The 14,186-nt window shown below is 38.2% G+C and overlaps 1 protein-coding gene across 3 annotated transcripts in view; it reads left to right on the top strand.

Annotated features, from left to right (window-relative positions):
- The window catches only part of TRMT9B (tRNA methyltransferase 9B (putative)), a 130,897-nt gene extending 117,843 nt beyond the window's left edge, over positions 1–13,054 (top strand). For all 3 annotated transcript variants that reach the window (XM_049794200.1, XM_049794192.1, XM_049794196.1), the window contains 3 exons: positions 1,551–1,705; positions 4,699–4,872; positions 7,742–13,054. In XM_049794200.1, coding sequence (XP_049650157.1) covers positions 1,552–1,705; positions 4,699–4,872; positions 7,742–8,778 — 1,365 coding nt within the window. In that variant the 5' untranslated portion in view covers position 1,551 and the 3' untranslated portion in view covers positions 8,779–13,054. The remainder of the gene's footprint in view (positions 1–1,550; positions 1,706–4,698; positions 4,873–7,741) is intronic.
- The last annotated feature ends 1,132 nt before the right edge of the window (positions 13,055–14,186 follow it).

Here is a 14,186-nt window from a genome sequence, read left to right as displayed (position 1 = left end):
GTTTAAAGCCTTTGCTTCTGACATTTTCGAATGCAGCCAAAGGAATGACTTTCATAATTTCATCTTGATAATATATTGCTTAGTTTCTTGGAAGAAGTTTGGAAACAGGCTTTAATCTCTGCTGAGTGCTTGGACAATTAAATATGTCCTGTTTTAATAATGGGAAGGATTATTTCCTGAATAAACAGGCAGTTTGAATTAGTGTGAAGAATGCCTTAACACTTTGAAATGTAATCTCATCAGCCTCCATCAGATATTAAAGTCTCACCTGGCTGGTGCATGGATGAGGGGAAATCTTAAGGAAGATGTAAGAGTCTGTATAAAGGGATTCAGTGTCTGCATCCACTTGATGTTTTACATGAGCTTAGGTGTAAAATTAAAAGTCTCAGAAACCACTTTTCAAATTAATCACTAAACAAAAAAACCTTGCTAAGAAATTAAGATAGCAGGGTGGAAGCAGGGAAATCATGGTTTTGTTCCCGAAAAATTTCAACCAACCCATCACTTCTAGAGGGTAGATGAACAACAAATAGTTTATGCGTGATTTAGGGGCTTTGGTTTCAGGGTCCAGGCTCTATTTCAAATAACATACTAATAGTTTGCTTACCTACTCACCTTAGCTACAACTGGAAAGTCTATTCTTAGCTTCTTGTTCTTAATCATTATGCACTTCTGAATACAAGCTCTGCTTTGCACCAGATAAGCTTTTACTACATCGGTGAACTTACTGAGGACTGTGCATATTATTGAATAGGCACATGCAGTTGTATAATGCTCCTCAGGCAAGATGATACGTTCAGATTTTTTCTTGACTTTTCATGAAATAAAATCAGATCCTTTGAGTAAAGACCATTTTATAACAGAATCCACCTTGAATACTGTGTTCCACCTCAAATACTGTGTTCAGTTTTGGGCCCCTCACTACGAGAAAGACATTGAGGTGCTGGTGCGTGTCCAGAGAAGGGCAACCAAGTTGGTGAGGGGCCTGGAGCACAAGTCTTATGAGGAGCAGCTGAGGGAGCTGGGGCTGGTTAGGCTGGAGAAGAGGAGGCTGAGGGGAGACCTTATCGCTCTCTACAACTACCTGAAAGGGGGTGGTAGCGAGGTGGGTGTCAGTCTCTTCTGTCAGGTGGCTGGAGACAGGACAAGAGGAAACAGCCTCAAGTTGCACCAGGGGAGGTTTCAACTGGATATTAGGAAAAATTTCTTCAGTGAAGGGGTTGTCAAGCATTGGAACAGGCTGCCTAGGGAAGTGGTTGAGTCACCATCCCTGGAGGTATTTAAAAGACGTGTAGATGTGGTGCTTAGGGACACGGTTTAGTGGTGGACTTGGCAGTGTTAGGTTTGCGGTTGGACTCAATGATCTTAAAGGTCTTTTCCAACATAAATTACTCTATGATTCTATAAACATGATGGCTGTTAGCTGGGTGTAATTATTTTATGAATGTAAACTTACAAGGTCCTGAATTACACATCCCTATAAAATATAAAGTCTACACTACAACAATTTGTGGTTTGTTGTACATAAGCTTTCTTCATTATGTTTTCAGGATGGAACATGAGGCTACCCAGCTAGAAAAGCAGCACGTGCATAGTGTATATGAAAATACAGCTGCCTACTTTAATGACCTGCAGAGCAAAGCATGGCCTCGTGTTCGAAACTTTCTTCTGGAGCAAAAGCCTGGTAGTCTTGTTGCTGATATAGGTAAGCCATTCTCTGAGGTGGCGTGAAAGATTGTTTATAAGCTTTATTAGTTTATATGTTAACCACATGTATCCTGGAGAGCAAGTGTTTTTAAAACTTGTTTAAATTTGTTTTAAAATTGTTTTAAAATTGTTTTTTAAACCCATATTAGATGCCATATACCACTTGTTTTATTTCTTTGACAGTGTATCAGGTAGCCAGTAAATACATTTTTTGCCTTATTTTTGTTGAGCTAAGCCTTAATCTATCAGTTTCCCCGCAGGCTTAGGGGTCTGTCATTTCCCTGGAGCACTTTTTAAAAAAACAGTGTTAATAGCTCAGTTATTTAATATTTCAGTTTCTTTAGATCTCTTGGTTTAAGTACTGGTGCCCTGCAATTTATTGCTTTTCATTTGTTCTAAGACTCCTCCTATCAAGACTTTATCTTAGGAGAAATCTTCTGATGTGATTGCTATTAAAAAAAAAATAATAATTACAATCTGAGAATCTCCCTATGATCCTGAATACGGACACCAAAACCTAATTTTCCTGCTATGGCATTGTCTTCCCTACATGTTCAATTTATACCTTGATTTTCTGTTGCACCTACAGACTTTTTAGGGGTTTCCAGGTCCTGGTGTGTTTGCTTTGTTTGTGTTATGACTTCAGTCCTACACAGCACATAATTGCAAACCAGATGCTTCTTTGCACCATTGGATTTTCCTCACTGTTTAGACTAACAGAATGCTTTTACACAGCAAAATGCAATAAATTATGCATCTGCCTTATCCTATAAGAGAAAAACATTATTTGAAGATGTTGTAGGCCATAATCAAAAGATAATATGTAGTTCTCCTGCTGCTGTTGAGCAGTACCCCAAAAATACTTGATTGCTGTTATTTTGAATATGTACCTTCTTTTATACGTCTGCACTATTTTCACTAATAGTCTCAGGAAATATCCTATGGCATACACTCATTCAACAGTCAGCTTAACATGATATTTCTCAGCCAAAATTTTTTGTACTTCAACGGAAGCTGTTTGAAGCTTAGCTGAAGTTCTTTGAGGCTTTATCAGCAGGTATCACAGTGGTTGCTGAAAGCTTAAGATCACCTTGTTACAGTTTCAGCTGAAATAATTTAAATGCATGTGATACATCCAGAGAGTAGGTAGAGGCTTCCAGTTGCCAGTAAGAATATTCCCATCAAGGCACACAGGGTACCTCCTTTTACGAGGTTTAATAAGACCTGCAGGAATCTGACTATTGTGTTTATTTTCGTTATGTATTTTGGGAGGAGGGTCGCCTAGTGGCACTAAAATTTCCAAAATGAGATCTTCAATTGATAATTTCCTTTTCTGTTTAATACCACCTTTTATTAAAATATAATTTTGTCTAATTGCCTTATTGTTTTTCAATCATCAAAATAAATGACATTAGCATGGCCATTGTTAACAGCTTCATGAAGGAATCCACCCTCCTGATGGCTCATTTAAAAGTGAATCTCCTGCAAATGTAGATTTTTAGAGTACTGGTGTCACTATTTAGCTTCATTCCAGAGAGGACCCTATACTTCCAAAACCTCACTGTGATTAAAAACCCCTTCACCAAAAGCCTTGTATTAAGCAACTGAATCTTCTAAATTAATGTACGTTTGACTAAATGTGTTCCTTCTGCAAACACCGTAACCAATACTTTATACTAATTTTAAAACTTACGCTTTCTAACTAACATGCAGAGCTTCATGTTCTATTGCATATATTCCTTGAACTGCGTTAACAACATTAATCTTCTCCATTTCTCTCAAGTGTTACTTCAAAGAATAGTGCTTGCTTTTTGCTTTAGCAATATGCTCTTTTTTCACCACGGAAGCATTGTGCTCTTCTCCATCAGTTCCTGTGCTGTCTCTCTAGATAATGGTGCACATTAACATCAACGAGAGCAGCAGCGCTGCAAGAAGCGGTGATGTTTCTAAAGATAACTCCAGGCCTTTAAATTGAATTACCAATACTGAGATGGTTCTCTTTGCCAAGCTGCTACCCCGCTGCTTGGCTGTCAACTTTCAGAAATTATTCTTCACTACTGACCCATAACTGCACTGAATGTTTCCTAATCTAATTTTGAAAAGTGCCCGTTATGCATACGGTACTGAAGAACACTCTGAAAGATTTCAATTTAGTACAGCACAGTCCTTGAGAAGACATACTTTTAGGTGGAAGACATTCTGGAAGAGTTCATTACATTTACATGCGTTATGATGCATTGGCACAAAGACAGAAAGAGGATGTGCCCGTGACATGGCAGGAATTTTTATGATTCACCATTATTTTCAAGTCTGCATCCAAAGTTAAAATTTTCCTCTCTGACTTGTGTCAATGACAGCTGTGGTTTAGGACTTCTTGGAGGGAAATGGGATGCACAGGAGAGGTACTACGTGGGGTTTAGCAAAACTGGGGAAGGACTTGGAAGAGACATCTATTGCAGGCCCCTAAAAAGACAAAACAGTCTGGCTTCAGGAAATCCCCTGATCAGGAAGTAGTTGGAAGCTGGAAGGGTATTGAGGAAAAGGGTCATAATGCTTACCCTGTTCTTGCTCTTTCCTGGGCACCCGTTTATGCTCATTGTTGAAAACAGGCTAGCAGGCTATATCAAGGCTCAGTATGAAGCAGCATGCTTGGTTTGTTGCTCTGAGGTAATGCAGTAGTGGCTGCAGAGGGCCACTCCTTCCTCCTCCCACCTGCGCTTACCCTTATTCCCCGAAGAAATACACATAACCTGCCATTACACAGTATTTTTGTTGGTGATGTTGGTACTGTTACACTCCTAATGGTGTGAACATAAAACTTCCAACGGTCCAAATGAACCCTGCCTCAGTTAGGCTAGTAGAAGCAAGCCCTCATTTTGTTTTCCAGGAAACCTTAGGATTAGGAAAGCCCTCCCAATTATTTTCACTGCTTTGGGTGGGATAGCAAATGTTTGGAACATACGACTTCTGACCTAGTATACTTTTCTTTAGGTTGTGGAACTGGAAAGTATCTCAGTGTCAACAGTCAGGTATATAATCTCGGCTGTGATTACTGCAGACCATTGGTAGAGATTGCCAGGAAGAAAGAGGATGAAGTTCTGGTATGTGACAACCTTAACCTTCCCTTTAGGGACCAGTGCTTCAATGCAGTCATTTCCATTGGAGGTAAGACAACATACATGCATTCTGGCCCACAGCAAATGAGAATTTTTGGGGATCCTTTTCTTGCCATGTGTCTTCATTTCAGTTAAATTTGTTTTGAAATGATTCCCTTAGAATCACAGCAGATATTACTGAAATGAATGTAGTAAACATGAAAAAAACCCCACATTAGTTCCACAGCACAGAGGTGCTGTTGACCAGGGAAGTATGTGGATCATTTGATTGTTTATATGTGGTCTTGTTCACCCTGTGGAGAAAAGATTTCCTTCCAGCGTGCATTTTAAACAAGTAAAAAATAATATAAACATGGCTGCTCACAGTTTAAACAGATTAGGTGGTCAAGATAAACTCTTGGTTCCTCCTTAGGATCTGTTTTGACCAGCAAATGTGTTGAAATGAAAACTTGCTTTCTCTATAGCAGAACTTGAAACTCATGTTAACCATTACGTGTTATCGATTCAAATTTCTCTTAGAATAGTAATGAAATAAGAATTTAGAGACATACAAGCACCCGTTGTCTAAAATGAGTGAAGCATCTCAGCATCTTAACTCCTCTGACCTCTACTCATAATTTGAGAAGTATAAACTGGAAAAGGGTAGATGAGGAATAGTTAGAGTACCCAGTTACGGTCTACATTTTTAGCTCTACTCTTGTTTGAACTTCTTTCAGGCTGTTTCACTCTATCAGCAAAAATATAAAGCATGATAATTGTTATGGGTAGCAATCAACAAACTACTTGAAATATGACAGAAATGTATTTTAAAATTTATTTTTCCCATATGCAGAGTGAAAGAAAGGGTGACTAATATGCAAGCAGTATCTATAGTACTTTGCTTTCATGTTTGCTAGTTAACCAGTGAGCCCTCTCCACATTTCGTGGTCTTGTAGCATAATTTCAGTGCCATCAGATCAGACGACTCTGAAGGATAGCATACCTATCTAATGTTTATACCATTTATAGGCCTGAGGAGATTAAAAATTCACATGGTATTTCTGTACATTTAACAATGATGGATTTTAATCCCTCTTGAATAGAGACATGGTATGCCTGTGTCCATCTAATTCTAAATAAAGTGTTTTTCATCCCATTCCAGACAATAGCAAGTATTTATGTACATAGTCAAATACTCTTCTTGGCTTTGCTGGTATAATCCTGTTTATAGGATTTACATTTCTGCAGAACCACCAGAGTGATTATATAATTTTAATCATGAAGAATATTTGACCCATTAAATGAATTGCTTAGATAGAGCTTGCACATATTCTGTAAGTTAATTGGCACTTCTTTCTGGGGAACTAAACTCTCATGCTTATGCTGTCTCTGTCGGTTTTGATATTTTGCAGGAGGTTCTGTGGTGATATATGGCCTAACTCCAGTATGAGAGAAAATATCAGTTCCTTTCTCCCCATCTTGTTCAAGAAATTGAAATAGTATTTTATATTTTTTTGCAATATTTGAGAAAATATTGACAAGAGTCAGGAGTACCTGGAAACAAACACTGACCCTATAGACTCAGGAACTCTTCTCAGAGTTTGCTATCTTGTGTTCTCAGCTGCTTGTGAGAGCCTAGTTAATATCAACTGCCAAGAATGCTTTTCATGGCTTGTGGTAAAAAAGCTGCATTTTTTCCCCTTGGTAATTTAATCATTGTTTTGAATAAAGACAGGGCTAGTTGGACATGCTTTTCATAACTGCAGTGTTGAAATAACACTATTTCTACAAGTAGAATTGGGTACTGTCAAGCAGCACATATAAAGATAATCTAATTTTTCTGAAGGTATGGAGATGTCTTCAGCTAAGAACATATACTATTACTATGTTGTTATATGGGTAGATAGAATGTTTTGCATGGAGAAGTGGCTGGCTCCAGGTCCACTTGAAACAAATTATGGAATCAGTCTTCTTTACGTCATTGATTGAATCAAATATAGTACTGATGGCATGTAGAACAACATGACCAATCTCAGTACAAGTTAAAGTTTCTGAGAGTTTAGAGACAATAGCTGTCTTAGCTATTCTCTGGCTGTTAAAATTGATTCCTTCAAGCAAATAGGAAGATAGAAACAGTGTAGAAATCTTGAAAGGTAGCTTCAATTCACATTGCAGTGAAATTTGAAAATGTTCAAATTATCCTGGAAAGAAAATTAAAATATAGTGATCAACAGTTTTATTTTGAATTTGACTTTTTATTTTTTTAATAGCATAACATAATGTAACAAAAAATCATAATTATCAGATATGCAATGTAACTGAGATACTTCTCATTTTTTTTTCCCCCAAAACAATCTATAAAGGCAATACTTTTCTACAAAATTAAAGCAATGGAAAATATTTCTATCCAAATTTTCTCACTAGCTCTTTTGAAAGTGGACTGATATAAAAATACAGAGTATCTTTTTACTGATATTACATTCTGCTGTATTTGTTACATGGTGAAAAGGATTTCTGTTTTCAGTAAGATAGATCTGAAAAATGTTCCCAAAACTAAAGTCAAACTTAATAGTACCTAACTCACCTAAAGGCCAGGCATTTAAGTGAAAGCTAGTCATGCTATGGTCTTTTATGGGTGATGTAGAGAAACAGAAACCTCCAGTTTATATGCTTGACTTTTCTGGAATCCCTATTTTGAAATGAGATTAATTTCCTTCTTTGGGGTTTTCCTATTTTTATCCATTGGACATAAATGCAAAAGAGAGTATTCTGGGGTAAACTTGCACTGTGGTACCAATAAATTCAGCACTTTTGCTGACTTGCAGTGAGTGGTATTTGGGATATGGCAACTAAGATTACTAAACACGTAGAACACGTTGAAGACGAAAATGCTGTGACCTTAGTAATATGCAGTACATAACGCCTTTCCTTCTTCACAGTGATCCATCATTTCTCAACTAAACAAAGAAGAATCAAAGCAATAAAGGAAATGGCGAGGGTATTGATACCCGGAGGCCAGATGATGATTTACGTTTGGGCTATGGAACAAAAGAATCGTCGCTTTGAGAAACAAGACGTATTTGTTCCTTGGAACAAGGCCTTGTGCTCACGGCATTTTTCAGACTCGAATCAATCTGGAGATAAGGGTGAGTTCGTGCATGCTGTAAAAACCCAAGACATACACCCTGCACAGCTAGTCTTCTCCAACTGCAGCTACCAAACCAATCTGCAGCCAGAAACTGATTCAAAACATTCCCCCAGCATGGAGCATTGCTTATCCAGAGCCTGCTGCATGAAAATTTCTGAAGAAGAAAACAGATTTTACAGTGCTCTAGGAAGATCTTTCCGCTCATGGTTTTTCTCCAGATCCCTTGATGAATCAGCCCTGAGAAAGCAAACGGACAAAACGAAGCCTCTGAAGAACGAAGGAGAATGGGCCAGCAGTACCATACCCATTCAGCATTCGCGACACTGCAGTTTGGATTTAGGTCACCGTGGGGCACTGCTGAAAGAACAAAGTTTGGATGATGATGATGTATTCATGGAAAGCCTGCCTCTCAAAAAACCACAGTGGTCACCAGCCGCAGATTCACTGAAGGATTTAAGTTTAAATGGAGGACACCAAAGTGTAGCTCAGACCAAGAGTGAAGAAGCTGCATTTAGAAACGGCCCAGTGGAAAACAGGGACTGCAGCTGCGGTTGTAATAAAGATGGTGCTGGAAAGTCTAATGCCAGCAAGTTTTTCAAAAGAACTTCAACAACTGACTCCACTGACTCTGCTCTGGATTCAGCAGTGTCTGTTGGGGACCAAACTGATGCCACGCTGGATACAAAAGCCTTCATGCGTTATTATCATGTTTTTCGGGAAGGGGAGCTGTGCGCCCTGGTAGAAGAGAATGTGCCTGAGCTTCAGATACTTTCTTCCTGCTATGACCATGGAAACTGGTGCATTATTGCAGAGAAAAGAGGAACATAGCTGTAAAGAGAACAAAGAGGAATCCAGTGACTGAGGATTTTAAGCTGCTCCTTGTGTTCCTGTGACTGTGCAGTGTGACATGGAATTTGAATCTCATGTAGTCTTGTGCCATTCATTTTTGAGTTATTATCTCTCTATCTATTTAACTATCTAATGCAAGGTCTGTATATAGGAATGTAAGCGGTAAACAATATTTATGTTTTGTTAAACTTTTATGAAGTTAAAACTGGAGAGTTTTATATTGCTTTTAGCAAATAATTGTGTTTTTAAATACACTTTTCTATTGAGAAATAAAACCTTTTTATAAGACAAGGATCAGGGCATCTTTTATGAGAAATATTCTCTCAGTAGAAAGTTTAGGCTTTGTTCTTCAAACGCTGAAAATGTGTCATATTGCTACCTGTTCTCAAAGTCCTATAAATAGAGATGTATACACATTTAAAAATGTACTTGACTGTATACTGCTAGAGTGCATGCTGCAGAACTGGAAGCAAGCATGGTCCCAGTACTACTTAGTTTGAATAGAGTTGTTAGTGGGCAAAAACTATGTACAAAAAAAGCTCTGCATATTCTGTCATTTGAGGTTTGTGTTTGGGAACAAGTGACAGAACAAATTTTGAACAGTATTTTGGACTTTTGTTTTAAAAAGAATTTAATTTGTTTCTCAGGTGCAGGTTAAGTTTTAGCTGTGTTAGCTCTCAAAAATAATTTACCTTAATTTCCTTTGCTGCAGTTTTTCATTGGTTATGTGTATATAGAAGTCAGAGGGAGTCGTGAGATTACCAGTATTATGTAAAGGTTACAAAATATTAAATATCTGAGATACAGATATCTTTTTGATAACTCTGGGAAGCTAAGATAAAATTAATAAAAATCCAGTGCATATCTGGTCAACTGTCATATTTGCTGTCCTCATTCGTTGACATGAGAATATGTATTAAATGGTGCGTTAAATAATGTAGATAGGAAGAGGCTACAAGTCCAATTTGAATATAAAATACAAATTTCTGTCTTCTGTAGTTAAAATGAATCTTTTGAGACCTAAATGATAATAGATTGCTTAAACAACTTTCCCATTCCCTGTAAAACACAAGTTTTGCTGAACATGGTGCCCCAGGATCATCTAGTTGTACTAGATTGTAGCAGTTGCCCTCACATAGTTCTTTACACACAATCTCACCCCTTTCAGGGGGAGACCTATGATGTGAAGTTATATGTGCTGTGGATGAAATCCACCTGGCTTCTGAAGATCCGTAGTGAAATGGTAATTGTTACCAACTGAAGCAGAGCTGGATTGGGCTAATTGCCTTGTTAGCATGAAGTTACTCCATTTTTAGGCTTTATTTACAGTCAGTGGTTTTAGTGTAGGGCACGTCTTCAGCTGGTGTGATTTCATGACCTTTAATGGAGCTGCACAGATTCACCCCAGAGATCAACTCTTTTGATACAGCAGTTTTAGAGACCCATGTAATTAAAGTCTGCCCTATTAGTGAGAAAATAACTTTGAATACAAACCAACAGGAGTGAACTACCCAACTTTTCCAGTCTATACTGCGTAAGTAGATGGATTTGGGGTTGGTTAGTAAAAAGCCCTGATGGTGCTGAGTATTTTTAGATGGAGCTGCCCAGAAGTAATTGCCAGACAGTAATGTATTATAGATTTATTTACTGGAGTGATGCCTGTAGAACAATCATCTTTGTCTTCCTCATATTTCGGGATCCTTATACTTTATCCTTCCTGGGTGTGTACCACCTGTGCTGCCCACTGCCTTTTGAAAATAAAAGTGTGGTCAAAGAACCATGCATCTGAGACTTCTGAAATATTATTCCACTCCAAATATTATTTTCAATACAGCCTGGGGCTGCAGTTCTCAGATACTGTGTCTGAGCCATGGTTCAGAAAACTGGCAATATTCCCTGCATCGCTGGGTCCACCTGCTCATGGCTGAGGGTCTGCTCCTGCTGCATCCTCAAGCTCCAGTTTTAGAAGCACAATGCAACAATGCCCATGCTGGCATATTGCAGAGACAGTGTGGATCCTGCTGAGCTCCACACCTCATCTGCAACGTGCTCATGTTGGACTGGTTAGGCCTGCCTTATTTGTTAGGAATTTCTGGAGGAGCTTGAGGATTTTAGAAGAAAACTCAGTTGCTTCCAGTTAAGATATGCCAGTGGATATTCAGCACACCTGGAATTTGAGCTGTATTTAGGAAGGAGGTAGTTGATTATCATCCTATATCCAATCTTGAAAGTTCATCCCTGAACTCCAGCATGCGGAAACTCTATTACATATGTATAAAAATACTTATAAAAATTTATGAATCTGAACTGACAGCTGGGTTTAGTTAACTGGGCAAAGGAACATCATAATTTTGTTATCTGCACTTCTGCAGTCTATCTGTGGAATATTCACTGTGTAGTCAAGCAGGCTGATAGGATCTGGCATAAATGAAGAAAGGGGAGGCTTCCATTCTCTTTACAACAGAGACTTACTATCCCTGCAAGAGGCTGAATCTATGTTTCAGGCTCCAGTGAAAACTTCCTGCTCGATCAGCTGTACAAATAAGAGCTGTCGCCTCAAAGCCACTGAGCTACTTTAAACAGCTTTTGTGTTTGTAGACTTTCCATGCATTGTTTGGTTTGAGATTCTTGTCTGGGGATGCTTTTCGCGATTATTTATTTCTGTATTGGATTTTCTCTTGTTTTGAGCTGATACCATTAAGTTGTGTTACATAGAAGTTTGGATTGTATTGTTACAAATTCCTGGGAGAAGAAGAGGGGAGGTTTGGTAAACTGCTTTCTTTTCAAACATTCAGTTTTTCTCCAAGGATGTATAATCACCATGTAACGTAATTTTTATCAACTGGGGATCAGTCAGCTGAGGTCATGAGTGTGAGGTCTGTACAGCAAGCCTGTATTCCTGTATTCAGTCTCCCATCTATTTATGGAGGCTGCCTTGGTCTGTAACAACTTTATTGGCTCATAACAAGCCAGAATACCTCACTCAGAGCATGGTGAATGTCTCTCTTGATTGGTTTCTCTTTTGATGAGGGCCATCTTAAGCAAAATGTAATTTCCAGAAGAATCCACGTGATCCCAGTCTTTAATAGCTTACAGACATAGTTAATGTGCTCAGAGAAGTGTGTATACCATTGAAAAGTCTGTGGTAAATGAATGAATGAATAAATAAAACCTACTTGTCCTTGCATGCTAAAACTCTCAGCAATGTCCAGACTGTAAGATCTGACTGTTATAAGGTAAAAGGCAAATGTGTTCTTGTATTTCTTGTCTGGCAAGATGGCAATATTCTCACCTCAGTTATGCCGATAACAAACCTGCTTCTGACTGCAGGGGGCTAGGATTGCTCCTAAGCTGCTCATCTAGCTTTAAGTGGCGCAGGGAGAAGTCTTGATCACACGAGAAAAGATGCCCTGGTTTTTTACAGTTTAACTTACTAGTATCATTGTCAGTCTGAACTGGCTAAACAAAAGCTGCTACCTTATTACTCTTACAGACTAATCCAAATGGACAATTGCAATAAAAAAGATAAAATTGAACAGACTTATTTTTGAAGGACTAATACAATTGCAATCTTTGATAAATGATGTTTTGTCTTTCTTTTTTTAATACGTGAAAATATTTATATTAGGAGTGCAGAAATATCATTTTTTTGGTACTAATGGTGACTAATTTACTTTCTTCCAAGCTTATGGTGTAGGAATTTTAAAAGCACAGGTGAGGAATGAGAGCTATAAATATTCTAGCAGATTTTTTTCTGGTACATTTTTGTATACAAGTTACTTATGTGCACAGTTTAAAATGCTGAGTGAAGAGCTGTGTGTGTTCCACCAGCAGAATATTGTTAGTGAACCACCTGGGTTGGTTGTGAAGAGAAATAATGGCTCTGATCCTGTGTCCTCTCTGCCATGTCATGTCTCTGTCAGACTGTATTCATATCATTGTTGGGCTATATTAGTATTGACATCGTGTTGAATCTATTGGTCTACCCACTTTCTTGCTCAGCACTTTTACAGAATTTGTGGCTACTTTAGTACTCCAGGAAAATGAAGTGTGTCAGCATTAAATATATACAATTGTATATCTCTTTTGTGAGTGCAGCATTTCTTATTCTTACAGTATATGAATTCTGGCAGCTACCTGTGATTTTATCTTCCAGTCTGCTGGTCAAAACCATGCTCTGTAATCAATTCTTTGTCTATACATGGAACCTATTCTCTAGTATTCAACAGAAAATAAATCCTACTTGGTTAAAATATTATTTCGTACAGAACTTCTGTGCTTTCAGATTAGTTAATAAACTTATTAGCCACTGGAAACTCTGTGTCTGGGAAAGTTCTTAATGAATGCTAAATTTGAGAAGACTCTGTTAGTGCTATTTGCTCAGTAAGTTAGACCACATGGACGCGATGCAGAGCAGGTAAGCATAGTGATTTGCTATGAAGCCAGGGAGTCTGTCTTTACTTTAGACATCCATAGTCAATCTAGCCATAAATGTGATCATTTGAACTAGGTAAATAAAGGTGATGAAATGTGGGGTTTAGCCACATCAGTAGTATATGTCCTGTTGATGATGATAGAAAAGCAGAATGGTCAGCAGAATTAACTGCTACAGAGCTACATTTCCCATTCCTTCTGATCTATTTACAGTCATCTAGGACTAAGCTTTGTGGTATGAGATAACATTGAAACATTTCTTTGGGATTGTCGACCTTCTTTCTGCACCAATTTAAATCAGAAAAGAAAAAAAAAATGTAATTAGAATTATGCAATTGCCTGGTGAGGTTACAGCTATACCGTGTTAACAGTTTTTACAGTTGCAGTGATTGTTTATTGTGTTTGTACAATTACAGTGATCACTTATTGTACTGATATGTTTATTATAGTAATGACTAAGGACCTAGGAGTAATTAAGCACTATCCAGATGAGTATTAATACATGCCCAGTAGTACAGAGAATTTAGAAAAAACCTAATGGTATTTCGATTATGGAAAAGTAGTATGAGCACAGGCTGGACAAAAGGGTGGTAACAAATGTAATTTCAGGGTGATATGGAATGGTCTTTATGAAGAGGGAGTGAATTAAATCTGACGCAGTGTTGAGAAAGGCTAAGGAAAAAGAGCAAAGATAGGAAGTATACAGAGGAAGGAAGGGGAATGCCAAAGATGGGAGCAATCACAGCAAAGAAAGGGCAGTCAGCACTGCTGGATTTTCTTAGCATACGCAGAAGTCCCTGGTTTGACTGCTCTTACTTTCTGGAGGGTCTAGTTGATATCTCCCTGCTGTCTTACTTCAAAAGCATGTGCAGAGGCAGGAAGGCACCTTTTCCCTACCACTGGGAGTTCAGTACTCTTTCCTGTACACTTCTAGGCATATGCAGAGGAAGATT

This window comes from Accipiter gentilis, chromosome 3, assembly GCF_929443795.1.
Source record: "Accipiter gentilis chromosome 3, bAccGen1.1, whole genome shotgun sequence".
In the NCBI taxonomy this organism is placed as follows: domain Eukaryota; kingdom Metazoa; phylum Chordata; class Aves; order Accipitriformes; family Accipitridae; genus Astur; species Astur gentilis.
Note: the sequence above shows the minus strand (reverse complement) of the source record. Positions and strands in the feature narration are given on the sequence as shown.